General features: G+C 40.1%; 2 protein-coding genes across 2 annotated transcripts; one reads left to right on the top strand and one right to left on the bottom strand.

Annotated features, from left to right (window-relative positions):
• Positions 1 to 2270: 2270 nt before the first annotated feature.
• On the top strand, positions 2271 to 6349 carry ikzf5 (IKAROS family zinc finger 5). The gene is made up of 3 exons (XM_068720584.1): positions 2271 to 2827; positions 3343 to 3516; positions 3597 to 6349. The coding sequence occupies exons 1-3, from the start codon at positions 2695 to 2697 to the stop codon at positions 4559 to 4561; spliced, it is 1272 nt and encodes a 423-aa protein (XP_068576685.1). The 5' UTR covers positions 2271 to 2694; the 3' UTR covers positions 4562 to 6349.
• A 73-nt stretch (positions 6350 to 6422) lies between these two features.
• Positions 6423 to 12929, bottom strand: cuzd1.2 (CUB and zona pellucida-like domains 1, tandem duplicate 2). Its single transcript, XM_068720561.1, has 18 exons — positions 12846 to 12929; positions 12640 to 12696; positions 12336 to 12362; positions 11809 to 11953; positions 11515 to 11711; positions 11025 to 11117; positions 10520 to 10558; positions 10339 to 10437; positions 9574 to 9612; positions 9386 to 9484; positions 9257 to 9292; positions 9030 to 9174; positions 8613 to 8839; positions 8146 to 8321; positions 7789 to 8019; positions 7548 to 7708; positions 6730 to 6974; positions 6423 to 6591 (listed from the first exon to the last, which is right to left on the bottom strand). Exons 1-18 carry the CDS (start codon positions 12895 to 12897, stop codon positions 6545 to 6547), a joined length of 2115 nt encoding a protein of 704 aa, XP_068576662.1. The 5' UTR covers positions 12898 to 12929; the 3' UTR covers positions 6423 to 6544.
• Positions 12930 to 14156: the final 1227 nt, after the last annotated feature.

Below are 14156 nucleotides of genomic sequence, written 5' to 3'. Positions count from 1 at the left end.
CATGTGGAGTACTTGGCTCTCTCATATGGTAGAATGGGAAATACCTGTTTCACCACTGAGACATGTGCGCCATCTAGTGTCCAGATGTTGAACTGTACTCACAAGTGGCCAGGCAACAGCAGGTGAACATGCAGGACAAAGTGTACCTGTCAAAGAAATATTGGAATATTCTGTTAAAATGCAATTTTTCTATGTGACAGACAAACACATAATACACACGGTCCGTCACTATACAGAATATAGGTAGATACATTTTCAACACAAAAACATGTGACTCATGTTACAAAGTATAGAACTCACAGGTTTACATTACTGCTGTAATACTATTGCTCTGACGGTAGCAGTTGTAACGTGGTAAAAGGATACCGCAGCCTCACACAACTTAGTCGTTTATCATCTTCTCCTCAGTGGTTTTCCTACAACTTTGACACAAATGGGGCAATGCGATCTTCACCAAGCGCTTACTGGTAAATTATTGATTGTGATAAAACATGAATGAGTCAATAGCTTTTGAAAGTAATGCGATTGTTGTGCCTCATTTGCCACTTTGCGTATAATTGCAAGCTGTACGATTGAAAGTGTCATGTCACCGATGTGAATGGATATGCTATCAGTTAACATCATTAGCTTGGAGGCAAGAGATAGGTGTATAAAATGCTATTGTGCTTGGATGACAACGTGCATTTTTGAAGGTGTATTTTTTAATAACAATGCAAGACGCATTTTCATTTAGGAATTATTTTTCAACCATAGTTTACCTACATGTAGCTGCTCACAACAGTCTGTGGCCTATCTTGCGTAACCTGGTCATGATTTCTGGAAAGAGACATTACTGTTAAGTTTTTCAAATGTATTTTTCTTTTGGAGCTTTGAGCACCACAAGCCGTGTGCCATTTAGTCCCATTATATTTGAGAGAAGGCAGATATCTCTACAGCCAATATCTCCAAAACTAGCCAACTCACACCAAAACAATCTAGCGTGATAAATAGCACTTCGGGTAAGAGGGAAAATATGTCTTTTTGAGTTTGGGTTGAACTGTCCCTTTAAAAGCTGATCCTAAACACCAACACACTGAGTTGAGCGGATCCTCGAAGAAGTTGCAAAAAAACATTAGTTTTGGTACCCTCAAGAGAGAAAATGTTTGCACATTTCTACTCCTGTTTTTGGAAGGTACTCACTTATTATCTAAACTTAAGTGATTTAAGTGTTTGAATAAGACGTGTTTGAAAATTCCTTGAATTTGAATTATTGCCACATACGGCATCAATAGAGAAGATGCATATGGTTCATTGCAATCACATAAAGCATGATAAGCATGTATAGTTTACATTGTTGTATGCAGTATATATTATTATACAGTTAAACAGGCAATAAATGTGTATGATTTTCTATATTGATTTTTTTTAAATTGACATCTTTACCTGAAGGACTTTAAGGGGACGCAAGTTTGAGATGACAAAAAATGAGAGAACCACAGTTCATGCCCAGGCATGGTATGAACATGTTGTCTGTACAGGGAGGGTACAATGCAAAATGTCTCTCTTCTGGCAAAAAGAGTCCAGTAGTATCATTTACAATACTTATACAATTTGTAATTAATATGCAAACTGTTTTTCTTTCATTCAGTCGGTCTTCAGAAATCCTCATAAAAACATCTGCACTTTTAACCAGCTGGCTGGGCCAGATATTTTGGCCAATTTCAAATGCCAATGGCACACTGCACCATATGATAGAGATACAGACAAAATGACAACACATGTCAAGAGTAAAGTCCACTATGATTTTGTTCGTTTATATATAGTTGGTTTTTTTGCTTCATTTACAGGGCATAGAATAGGACTGGAGACAAAATGAAAAATAGTTATTGAGAGATAAGATCCATATATATATATATATATATATATATATATATATATATATATATATATATATATATATATTATTTGGAACACAGTTGGTCTTAGAGGCTACATTAGGCCTACCCATTAAGCCCATGCCAGACTTTTGACATGTTTTTACAAATTGAACTATAAAATTAGAATGAATGAATTATTGACACTTCAAATGAGAGATTACACTTTCATTTTAACTAGAATTTCCCCACTTAAATTGGTTTAGTATGTAATAAACATGTCTGAAAAGCGGATTTGGTGGGTTTACAGTAATAGGGACAAGCTCTATCACAGCGTCACTGGGGGGAACCCTCCTTCGTGGGCACAGTGAACTGGTAGCGGGACGGTTTCAGCGGTGCACACTGAGTGAACTTTCACCCCTCCAACTGGTTTATTGTTTTGACTTAACAGGTTCTAAAAGTGAGTCGACACAAAGACAATTTAAAAACAATGAAGTACTCTTAATGATTTACTCAAACGCGTAACATACGATGTAAATAATGAGCGTGTCAACCAGATACCGACGTTGCTGTTGACAAAGATGCTTTCTCCTCCATAAGCTAGCGTTAGCTGTCCGGCTAACGTAGCGTACGTAGCTTTGGAAACAACATGACGATGATGAGGATTGGTGTGTAACAGCGACCGACCAGACATCGGATCGCGCCGATTTCCTGCTATTTCCAGGATTATCCTGTCTGTTGCGTCTGCATAGCTTCAAACACGGCTTCCTCAACCTTCGCGCATCAGTAATTCAAGTCAAAACGTCTTCGTAGTGTGGGACATTTGCATCACTTTGTTTCGATGGGCGAGGAAAAGCCGGACACGCTCGACTTTGTGAAGGATTTCCAGGAGTATCTGAGCCAGCAGACCCAGCATGTCAACATGATATCAGGCTCTGTCAGCGGCGTCAAGGAGGAGGACGAGCTGCCGCCAGGTAACCAGCTGTGTGCTCTTTGCAACAAGTCTATGGATCTTCAGCAGTTTTTAGGCGCCTGGATATTGTGCAATTTGATACAGATACATTTTAGACAAACAGCTTACAGATGCACTCATAGACATTATCCAATATCTATCTTCGGATGTTTAACACAAGTTGCCATTTAGTGAATATTATCATAGAGAGTAACTGCTAGAGTCATTAGGCATGACCAGCCTTATCCCCACAATCCTTCAGTATGTGTCGTCTGTGATACATTGGTTTATTAAATCATAGTTTTGTTTTAATAACCATTTGAGAACCACTGTCCTGTTTGTATTGCAAAGTGCCACATGTATGCAGTTCAACACAAATGTAACTGAAGTGTTGGGCTACATGTTTTTTGTAATCCAATGGAATGCCACCTATTTAAATCCCTCCACAATCCTTTGTTTCTGTCGACAGTAAAGTGTAATCATAGTTTGTGTGGTATGTCTTTTCATATTATAAATGTCTAATGGTTCTGTATGCAGACTGCAGTCAGAATGGACTGGACCACCCCTCAGTGGACATGTCACTGGAGGACAGCTCGGGGATCCTGGTGGATGGTTTTGAGAGGACCTATGACGGCAAGCTCAAGTGTCGCTACTGCAACTATGCTACCAGAGGCACCGCGAGACTCATTGAGCACATCCGAATTCACACAGGTAAGTGTTAATAGTTCATTTTCAGGGGATGAAATTGACATGTTTTTGTTAATCAGCCTGTTTTTTCCTCAATTAAACAGGAGAGAAACCTCATCGCTGCCACCTCTGTCCATTTGCTTCGGCCTACGAGCGCCACCTGGAGGCCCACATGCGATCGCACACAGGCGAGAAGCCTTATAAATGTGAGCTGTGCTCCTTCCGCTGCAGCGATCGTAGCAACTTGTCGCACCATCGCCGTCGACGCCACAAACTCCTGCCAATGAAAGGTGCTCGCTCGCTTTCCCACAAGAAGATGTTGAGCGTTTTACAGAAAAAGGCCAGCTCGCTGGGCTACGGCCGTCGACTCCTCATCAACTTCAGCCCCCCTTCTATGGTGGTGCACAAGGCGGAAAATGTGAACGACTTCTCGCACGAGCTTCCCCACTTACGTCAGGAGACGTATGATAATCAGGGTCGCGCAGAGGAGGACGGGCACTCAACAAATCAAAACCACCATCACCATGATATGGTTATGGATAACCCCCTGAACCAGCTGTCCACCCTGGCAGGCCAGTTGGCCAGCCTCCCTTCTGAGTCCCAGCACCAGACCCAGCCTCCTATGTCTCCGGGAGCAGAGTCCATCGTAGATGAGAAGCCCTTCCTCATCCAGCAGCCCCACCCTGCCACAGCTCCCGTGGCTGTGTCTGCCAGCATGGTCCATGCCTCCTCCTCTTCCCCAATCACCCCAGAGTCCCGGGCTCCTCCCCACAGCAATTGCAGCCCTGGAGGGGGACCCTGCAGCGAGCACAGTGGGCGCACCAGTACCCCGAGTATCTCTAACAGCCAACCCAGTACACCGGCCCCAGGCCTGTCCATCCCACTCCAGGACCCCCACATGCTGCATCAATGCCAGCACTGTGACATCTACTTCCCCGACAACATCCTCTACACCATCCACATGGGCTGCCATGGCTACGAGAACCCATTCCAGTGCAACATCTGCGGCCACAAGTGCAAGAGCAAGTACGACTTTGCCTGCCACTTTGCCCGCGGGCAGCACAAGTGAAGGACGAATGAGGGAAAACTTTGAAAGAACGTTTAACAGGACAGTTTTGTTTTATTAATTCCATAGTAATTTTATTTATTGGTCTTTTACTTGGCCTTGATGTAGCCTAGCCTTTTGAAAGTTGTAAACTGTCAACATTCAGATGGTTTAATGATGTGTAATTAAAGGTGCCCATTCAAGTGTATTATAAAGGGATGATCAGTGTTTTCAACAGGTTGAGAATTTATTTGTGGAGTCATAAATAACAAAAACAACTTCCCTACTTGGCCAAATTCATTAACCTTATTTAATGTAGTGATTTATCAAGTTAGACATAGCTCAGGAATGTACTGCTGTTCATACGTTGAGGCTTCTCTTCAGTACCTGAGCTTAAGCTTTCAAATCTGTCTTTCAAATGCAATAGCATGCAACACGAAGTTAACTGACAAAAAATGTATTTTTATTCAGTTTATATGGCCTAATATCAGGCTGAGGTAAATAACTAGAGGCTATTGAAGTAATTCTTTCAGCAATGAATTACCTCATAAAATGGTTAACAGCGGTGTTGCATGTACATGATTTGCAATCAAATGACTAAAACACAGACAGACAACAGGTGTGATCCTGTTCAGTAAAGTGATAACACTCGACTCTCACCCTCAACAGTGTGTCCGTTTAGAAAAATGCAAAAAGAGAGAAGAAACTAAATAAGTTCTCAACCTCCCTGGAATGTCTAAATATGGCTCTGATGACACTGATGCCGGAGTGATCTTACTTTAGCCTTGTTGAAATTATTTCAGTGCTTGGTGCATTACTACTATTCTTTGCAGTGCCTGACATAGTCACTTTCTTGTGTGTCCAAGATAGAATGGACTGTTACTTTTTGAAGATAAATAGATGTTATTAAAATATCCTCTTCTTGCTGTGATGAATAGGCCCAGAACCTTAGCAAAATAGTTTGGCCATTGTAGTTTTCTATGGTAGCCATTATTTTTTTTGCCAAAATTCTGCTACATGAATGCTGCTAAGACACTTTGGAATCTAAAATATGTGGACGGCATCAAGCTGGCCAAACGTTGTATCGGTGGTTTTAGGTCAGTCGGTTAAGTCGTCAAACTAGATTTAGTAGAAGTTGGGTTGTTTTGAAGTTCCTTCACTCAGTGCCCTTCCTTGACCAGCATCATGGTAACTTCACGTGTTTGGTTAAAAGGGTTTTTTATCCTTTTAATCACGTCATGTCACATTCTGATGTTTTGATATTGTACGAAGTCACTTTGATATTCCGTGTCTGTGTGTTTAGGACAGAATCATCCAGTCTTGTGTCTCGTGTGAACACTTGTTCAGAATTGCCACGTAGCACCAGGGATGCCACGTTGTTTTGCCTTTTGTGATAATAACACACGCTGAGATTCCCCCGTTCATCAAACGGATCCCAGTGCTTTTCTGAATATTTACTGAGTATTGTATTCTGAGTTGATGGATAGATGTTCTGTGTCAAAAAAAAAGAAGCAAACTCATGTCGCAGTAAGAGACTGCTACTTTAGCAAAAGATTGTTCTTTGTCTTGGGTACTGTTGTTTGTTGCTTAGCAACATGCGTGGAGAACATTGTCACTGTTTTTTAGGACCATCTCCTTGTTGCCATGCTAACCAGTAACAAGGGGCATCCCAGTAACGACTGCCTTATGTTCTCTCTGTGTGTCGTAGGTTCATAGGTAATGATGGCGATCACTCTCTCCCTCTGGGATGGCAATGTTATTGTGAGATGGATTAATCTTACTAATTTATAAGTAAAGTGTTTTCTAACTGAGGTGCACTTTGTCTTTTGTCTTCTTTATTCATGTTTATTGTTCATTTAACAGTAATGAAATACACCAACACACATTGTCTTTTGATGATGCTTTTAATCAGGTATTGTGATAATAAATGGTGAGTATAATTCAGTGTCACAACGAACAGAATGAGCTTTAATGAAGATGATTGAAGCCTCTCATTGTAGAATCGAGTTAAGCCTGGTTCTGCTTATGAGTCTCTTCTTCCTTTTTTTCAGGGTCTGGCGAAGAAAAATTATGAAATGTGTTTTATTCTAGAGTTACCTTGAGATCATGAGACTCTACTTTACTGCTAACCTAATTTGCTTCTTCAACTGATCCACTATCGGATTCAAAACAAGGCACAAATGGACACAGACCTTTGAGTTTGATGGGACCCAGGACCAGAGTATGGCTGTCGTGTGCTGACCCCAGGTCTCTGGCCACACGTTTGTTGCAGCCACGGCGGCACCGGGAGTGGTAGTCCGAGGCCTGGCATATCAGGACCTTGCACTGGATGTACACCGACTCTGTGGCTCGCAGGAACTGGAAGGCCTTAAATGTGAAACGGGTATAGGCACGGGAGCCAGTGACGTAGGCCTGGTAGGTGTTGTCCACAGGACAGCTAAAGGTGAAACAGAGACAGTGTTTCTGGACAATACTAGTGCATGTATGCATTTATTTTTTTGTTGTATATTTGGCAATGCAAAAAAGTAGTCGGATACATTCAAAGTCCTACTTAAGTAAAAGTACTAAACCGTAATGTACTAATGTATCAAAGTTAAAAGTAGTCATTATGGAGACAATTCTGTTATTAAATGTTACATTGTTGATTATTTATACTGATGCATCAATGCATAAATATATTTTGGATGCAGCTAGTTTTAACTACTTAGTCCAGTGCAATGTGAGGTGTCTGGCGTCCAAAGAGTAATCAGATTAATCTGAGGGGTCGTGACTAAATGATTGGGCTGGGAAACAAAAGTAGGTCTGCTACACAAATTTATATTTAGCTTTATCAGGGACATTTTTCTCGGTTGAACTGCTGACAACCTATAGACATATGAAAAGTGAAAAGAGGCCACAACTGCTTTTTTGTAAAGAGTCACAGGCCAAAATCTGAAATGTAGTGGAGTATAAATTTAAAGTAGCAGTTGTTACTTAATCTATAATGTGGCAAAGCAGACTCCCATCTCACCCGTTGCGGACCAGGTAGTAAGGTCTGGTCTGGAAGTCGTGGGGCGATGGTGAGGTCACACAGGTGTCAAGATAGAGGACCAGGGAGCCGTCAGCCCTCCTCAGGTCCACTTGAACAAACAAGTGCTGGTTGAGTGTCACCTCGTATGGGACTTGAGTCACCTGTGAGTGTAAAAGCTAAACATCAGCATGGCTTGCAAGTCTTTACATTAGGGATTTTCTTTACAAACACCCCAAAACACCTGATAGTAGAAGCTGCTGGATGTGTAGAAATCCATGCTGGTATTGAATCTGCCTGTGCCTGTAATGCTGCTGTTATCATGGTGACGGACAATGTACTGGATCTGGGCCACTGAGTCCTGCTCCATCCGACAGCCCACGCTCAACTTAAGGTGAGACTGCCGAGTGATGTCCCCGGAGCTGGAGGTGTAGGCACGGAGAGTGTTGGTGTACACAACTCTGCCGTTCTCAAACTGTTCAAGGTAGAATATATTGGAAGATGGTCACACTCTCTCTCTTCTTTTTCTTACATCACACTGATTTGTATCAGGAAGTACTGTATGTTGTTAATGGTTTCCAGAAGTTGATGAGTTTTCTACCTTTCGAACGTTGCCACAAGTGTTAATGGGGAAGTTGAAGACCACCTGATATCTGGAAACCTGGGGTCTGCAGTGCGGGTCGTTCAGGTACAGACTCTGTCCGTCGTAGCCGAGAGAGTTCAGGTAAGTCCTCTGGATTACAATGTTCATGTTGTCTGAGGAACAGTCCACTCGACCTGACAAAGGACCACGTTCACAAGATATTTAGAACAGCTTGAATTACTTTTAGGATAAAGGTGTAAGATTACACGCCGTGCCAGTGGTGTGGTCGAGGGTCGATTGGTCGGTTGGGCTGTCCACACTGAAATATCTCAACAACCATCAGCTTCAACTGTACTTTGTGTTAAATGAAGATAGTAAACATTACATGCTAAAACATTGTGAGCATGTTACAATTCTGACGTTTGCATTTAGTGCACTAAATGATTCAACCAAGTTTTTTGTTAGACCCTACCCATTAAATCTACCTGAGCTTGGTGGCAAAGAGCTTATGAAGTCAGCATTGAACCCTCGGCCAACCACAGAGCTATCAGTCCGGAAGAGCACAGTCAAGTAGTTTGAGGTGGAGTAGAAGGTACTGTTGGTGTTGTTGGTGTTGTTGTTGTTGTTGTTGCACACTTTCCCCAGATATCGTGAGCTAACAGATGGCCCATCATAGATTGCAATATAGTCACAGGAGCAGCAGTTCTCCAATCTGTTTTTTTAAAAGATGATAAAAGGCATAAATGATTGACTTATTGAAGCAAAACTCCAAAAATAGTTCCAATGAGTCTTTGATATCAATTGAGAGCCTAATTCTACATAGTATGTATGTATATACTTCCTGTCATGACATATTTTTGATATTTATAGTTTGTAGAAAAGGCAGTCTATTGTTCACTCACTGCAGGTACGTGAATGCCAGGAAGATTCTTTGGTCATACGCGGCCCTGAGCTGCCAAACACAGTAGGCGTTGTCGTAGTAGTGGTTGGGGTGGTTCGGGCTGGAGAAGGTACCAGAGCCAAACAGAGAGCCTCCACAGGGGCTTGCTAAAGGTGGACAACGTAACATGAGTGTCATTGCAGTGAAATATACTTGCAGCAGGCTCATGGTACACACTGAGGACCCTACCTGTGGTTGGCATGTCAGTTGTGACTTGGCAGTAGGCTGTTTGAAAAAAGAGCAACATGGGTTTCAGTATTGCTTGTTGGTGGAAACTGTGCTGAAAGTGTACTGAGGTTTGAGTGACACAATACTTACAGTAGAAGTCATAACAACAGTTTCCATAGTATTGACAAGAGCTTGAGCAGGAGCAGCTTCCCATGTAGCCCCCGCAGTTGTTATAACACGAGGGCCGAGCTGTGAGACAGAGGGTGACAGGTTGCAGTATATAGGTGTTACAAGTGCTTCAAGGTAAATTATCTGTATAGCTTGAAGGGTTTTTATACCTGTGACGGTAGGTCCCTGAGTAGAGGTTTGGCAGAAATCTACATGACAGAGAGAGAAAAAAATAAAGTTTAATCCCTGTTGTAGTGGCCATTAGTCCAATAAATCAAAATAAAACAAACAATAATCAAAGGCCACTGATGCACCGTGGCTTGTAATTTACGCAGGCAGAAAAGAGTTGAATGTCCATACAGGATTCCGATTTTTCTTATTTATTTTGTATACCAAACAAAAACAAGCAAACAAACAAAAAGAACAAAGAAAACTCCTGTCACTGTCTCTCCTGCGCTGGTAAAACACTATAGGCCCACCCCGGTGCATGCTGGTCCTACCTACCTACTCCTATATATAACCACAGGTGCCCACAGTGTTACCCAAAGAACAAACAAACTAACTAACTAACTAACCCAAAACTAAGTACGCTTAACAAAAAATTATATAACTAAAGAAATGACTATTAACGAGAAAAGGCAGTCTTAATATATCAAACAAACAATCTAACCTAAATAAGCAAACATCTAGAATAATTAAACAATATTACTTATGAGTTAAATAACAAAATACTAACATCAAATAAATAGCTCCTACACCTGTCTTACTGCATAATGAATTATAGCACGTCTAGTGTTTGTTTTGAAGTCTTAAACAAAAAAGGGACAATGTCATGTGCCATATTCGGCACAGCATCACACTGTAATCTGACAGACTGATTGCTTCAGGGCTGCAGAGGCTGTTAACACTGTTGATTTGTTAGACTTGGCACTTACAATTGTAATCATGGCAACAGTTTCCTTGGTATCGGCAAGAGCTTGTGCAGGAGCAGCTTCCCAGGTGCTGGCCACAGTAGTAACGACATGAGCGCTGAGCTGGGAGACAACATTTACTTTATAGCAAAATTAATATGTACGTTTTTCTTTTATGGAGCTTTTATTGAGAGAATAAGTTTACCTGTTGTTAGTGCTGGTGCAGACGTGGCTGAGCAGTAATCTGTACGACAGAGAGATTAGATTATGTTGATAAATGAATCCGACTCACTATTTTGATGCTTTCTTTTATTCTACTCATCAAAGACCATTTTTGCAGTTACAACCTGGTCTAAGTATTCAGATCTTTAACTTAAGTACCAATACAGCAATGTAAAAAATACTCCATTACAAGTAAAAGTTCTGCATTCATAATCCTACTAACAGTAAAATGCACTTCAACAATGAATTATATTTTACAAGTTTACCATAAGTTGTCAACTAAAAAGTAACTAGTAACTCTAGTTGACAAATATGTTTAGTGGAGTAACTAGTGCAATAGTTTCCTCTGAAATGTAATAAAGTAGAAATATAAAGTAGCATAGAATAAAAATACTGAGTATGAGTACTCAGTATTTTTTAATTACAAAAATGGTAATTAAGTACAGTATTTGAGTAAATGTACTTAGTTATTTTCCACAACTGCTTACCTTCATAGTCTGGACAACAGTTCCCTCTGTATCCACAGCTTGAAGAGCAGGAGCAGTTTTCAAACTGGTAGCCACAATTGTGTCGGCAGGAAGCTGCAGAAAGAAGACACAAAGCAATGTATCATCACTGAAAACACACTGTTTAGGTTGCTCTCCATATAATGTAATGTATTTTTGTCTATTTTAACTCTGTAGGCCTTTTGTACATGTCACTGTAGGAAAATCACAGGTGTAAAGAATAAAAGTAGCAATGACTGAGTTCCATTTAGCTGCTTTGATTTCAGGGTCCTGGTATTGTGCATACTGGCACTCTTACTGGGACACTTGAATAGGACAGAGCCATCATAATGTTAGTATTCATACCTGGGCGTTTCCCACAATGAAAAGTGAACATGTTGGCTGTGAAATAGGCCTTTTAGAATCCTAGATGTCATACACTGCATAATTTACAAAATCCCCAAACATCTTGGTCATAATGATTGCGACTTACCCACAACTTGGTATTCAGCACGGAATCCTGAGAGGCTAGTAACACTATCACTCCTGAAGTGCACAGTCAAAGAAGTACCGGTGGAGTTGAAGATGGTACTGTTCGTGCCACACACTTTTCCCAGAAGCCTGCTACTGATACTGGACCCGTCATAGACGTAAATGGCATCATAAGCACAAGTTGGGTGAAACTCAATGCTGTGATAAGGGCAAAAGGGGAACAAAGGTATGAATTTATAGCAACAGACTATACAACAACAGTAGTCAATGATCACAGGACGTCCTGCAAGCTTACTTTAGAATAGGGAAGGCCAGCTGCACGATTCCACTGCCTGGTGTGATGTACCATTTACAGTCTGCAAAAGGCGGGTACTGGTTTGGATAGTTGGGGCTGTTAAAAATACCACTTCTGCCATAAAACTGGCCACCACAATGTGCACCTGAAGAAGCACAGGACCATTAAGGACCAGTAAAAACAAAAAGAATAGAATCACTCAAATTAGAAACATACCAATAAATCATTTTGTGTGATACTTGGAATTTTAATAAATGTTGTATTTTGACTAATGATGAGTATTTTTAATGTCAGATTATTCAATTAGGTGAAATTATCAATCAATATAATAAAAAAATATATTTTGAAAAAAAAAAAAAATCCTCATTGGGCTTTTAAGTTGTTTATGTCGATTCCATTTTATTTGTATCTATATCTCTCCTGAAAAAAAACACACTAAACTAATTCTGTCATATGGACGTCAGCACTTTGCCTCACAGAACCTTGATCTGAAATGATGCTCATTATTTTGGTGGTACTTGTTTTACCTGTTACACCAGAATCCGTTGTACGATCTGCGATTGTTGCACAAAAGTAGAAAGACAGAGAGATAAACACTTAAAGGCAAGCATCAACACACTATGTGATTCAGATCAAAAGATGATGATAATCAGATCTTTGCACTTTTATTACAGTAAACGACTCTGATTTAGCTGAAACTGATTGAACCACTTCAACTAGGCCATTCAGATAGCGACAGGGTAAGGCAAACAACATTTTAGATGTATGCAGAACAATTCAAACTGAATCATAGTTGCATTGTTTGTTTTATTTTAGTGGTAGTTTTTGAACCTGGAAAACCGTGTGTTGTTGGATGCATTTCCACAATTGTTTGGAAGCGGTCGGCACCTGAAGTATTATGAGAGGAACAAACAAACAGGACAAAAGATCAGAGTATTTAAAGACCAGAGACGGTACGGGTAGCAACAGCCAAAAAAAAAAAACACAATTCAAAAACAAAGAGACAAACATAACAATAAGAAAATAGTGGACAATACCTTGCACTCCATCTAAGGCAATCACACTGCAGAGAACCAAGAGAGTCCACATGGCGATTTCGTTCACCTTCCAGTCTGCTTCAGATGCTAAACATTGCAGCTTATATAACCAGACACTTTAATGTAGTACCCATAAAGTTTCTGATGCCACCAATAGTGACAGTCATAAATTACATATTTATTGTTGTGCATGAGAAAAACCACACTTGCTTAACTATCATAAAGCGGACACAAAAATTGTTCACTTCCGGATGTGTTTTAAGATATTTGCTCAACACATACGGTTGAACTTCATGAGGGTTTTTGGTAACTTGCAGATGAGCAGAGAAAAAGATATCCCCTGATGATCTTACATGACTAACGGACATCTGCTACACAGTTGTTAAATAACAGCAGTTAAATTACATTTATGTTTTTACATTATAGCCACATTCAGACTGAAATACTTGAACAATTGTTGGATATTTTACCATGACCTTTGATCCCCTGATTTTTCATCTAGCGCCACTAGCAGATTGACATTGTGGCTTTGCCACAACTTTTGGATGTATTGCCATGAAATTTAGTACATACTGTACATCGATGTCCCCCTCAGTGTTAATTGTAATAACTTTGGTGATCTCTTGACCTTTCATCTAGGGCCATCATCGGGTCAACATTTTTAATTTGTCCAATACGTTGATTTATGACCAAATACCTGAAAAAAACAATGACATTCCCATGAGCCTTAGCTGTACTTTGTGTTGAGTTCTAATTAATACATGTTAGCATTATAACTAGTAGCTACACAATATGGTAAGCATTCACTGTGTTCCGATGGCACATATTCTTTTTACTTCTAGTAAATACTGTTGCTGCCCTTAGTACAAAGTACATAACGTTGCATGCAGTATGCGTTCAATTGGGACATACTGCTTCGTCATAACATATTGCACCTTAAACTTTGATCCTCTTGCTCATACATCCGCTCCCCAAAGGATTGTGGGTCAGAATACTGCAAGAACTATATACTGCAAATTGGGATTTTGGATTAAATTAGTTAATTGTTTAAAATGTACTGTCATCTCATATTATTATTGTCATCTATAATAGTAAATGTATTGTTCAAGTATAATATGTGCTGCAAATTCCATTGTCACAACTGTTTGAAAACCAAATCTGATCATTGTCAATATTTCGTAAAATGTAATTATTCTGGGAATATCGTTAAATTATTCTCGGAATATTGGACGAAATAGGCTATTAATATCAAAACTGTGGTTACTCTTACATATTTCATATTAGTAACAACATAAAAACATACTTTATATG

This window comes from Cebidichthys violaceus, unplaced genomic scaffold (assembly GCF_023349555.1).
Source record: "Cebidichthys violaceus isolate CVI_PGR_0920_01 unplaced genomic scaffold, fCebVio1.0.p SCAF_10, whole genome shotgun sequence".
NCBI classification, from domain to species: domain Eukaryota; kingdom Metazoa; phylum Chordata; class Actinopteri; order Perciformes; family Stichaeidae; genus Cebidichthys; species Cebidichthys violaceus.
Note: the sequence above shows the minus strand (reverse complement) of the source record. Positions and strands in the feature narration are given on the sequence as shown.

Coding starts and splice junctions, on each gene's coding strand:
- ikzf5 (XM_068720584.1), top strand. CDS start 2,695: ATGGGCGAGGAAAAGCCGGACACGCTCGACTTTGTGAAGGATTTCCAG. Junction 2,828..3,342: donor GGAGGACGAGCTGCCGCCAG/GTAACCAGCTGT, acceptor TTCTGTATGCAG/ACTGCAGTCAGAATGGACTG. Junction 3,517..3,596: donor GCACATCCGAATTCACACAG/GTAAGTGTTAAT, acceptor TCAATTAAACAG/GAGAGAAACCTCATCGCTGC.
- cuzd1.2 (XM_068720561.1), bottom strand. CDS start 12,897: ATGTGGACTCTCTTGGTTCTCTGCAGTGTGATTGCCTTAGATGGAGTG. Junction 9,485..9,573: donor TCAGGGACCTACCGTCACAG/GTATAAAAACCC, acceptor TCTGTCTCACAG/CTCGGCCCTCGTGTTATAAC. Junction 7,709..7,788: donor CCAGCAGCTTCTACTATCAG/GTGTTTTGGGGT, acceptor TTACACTCACAG/GTGACTCAAGTCCCATACGA.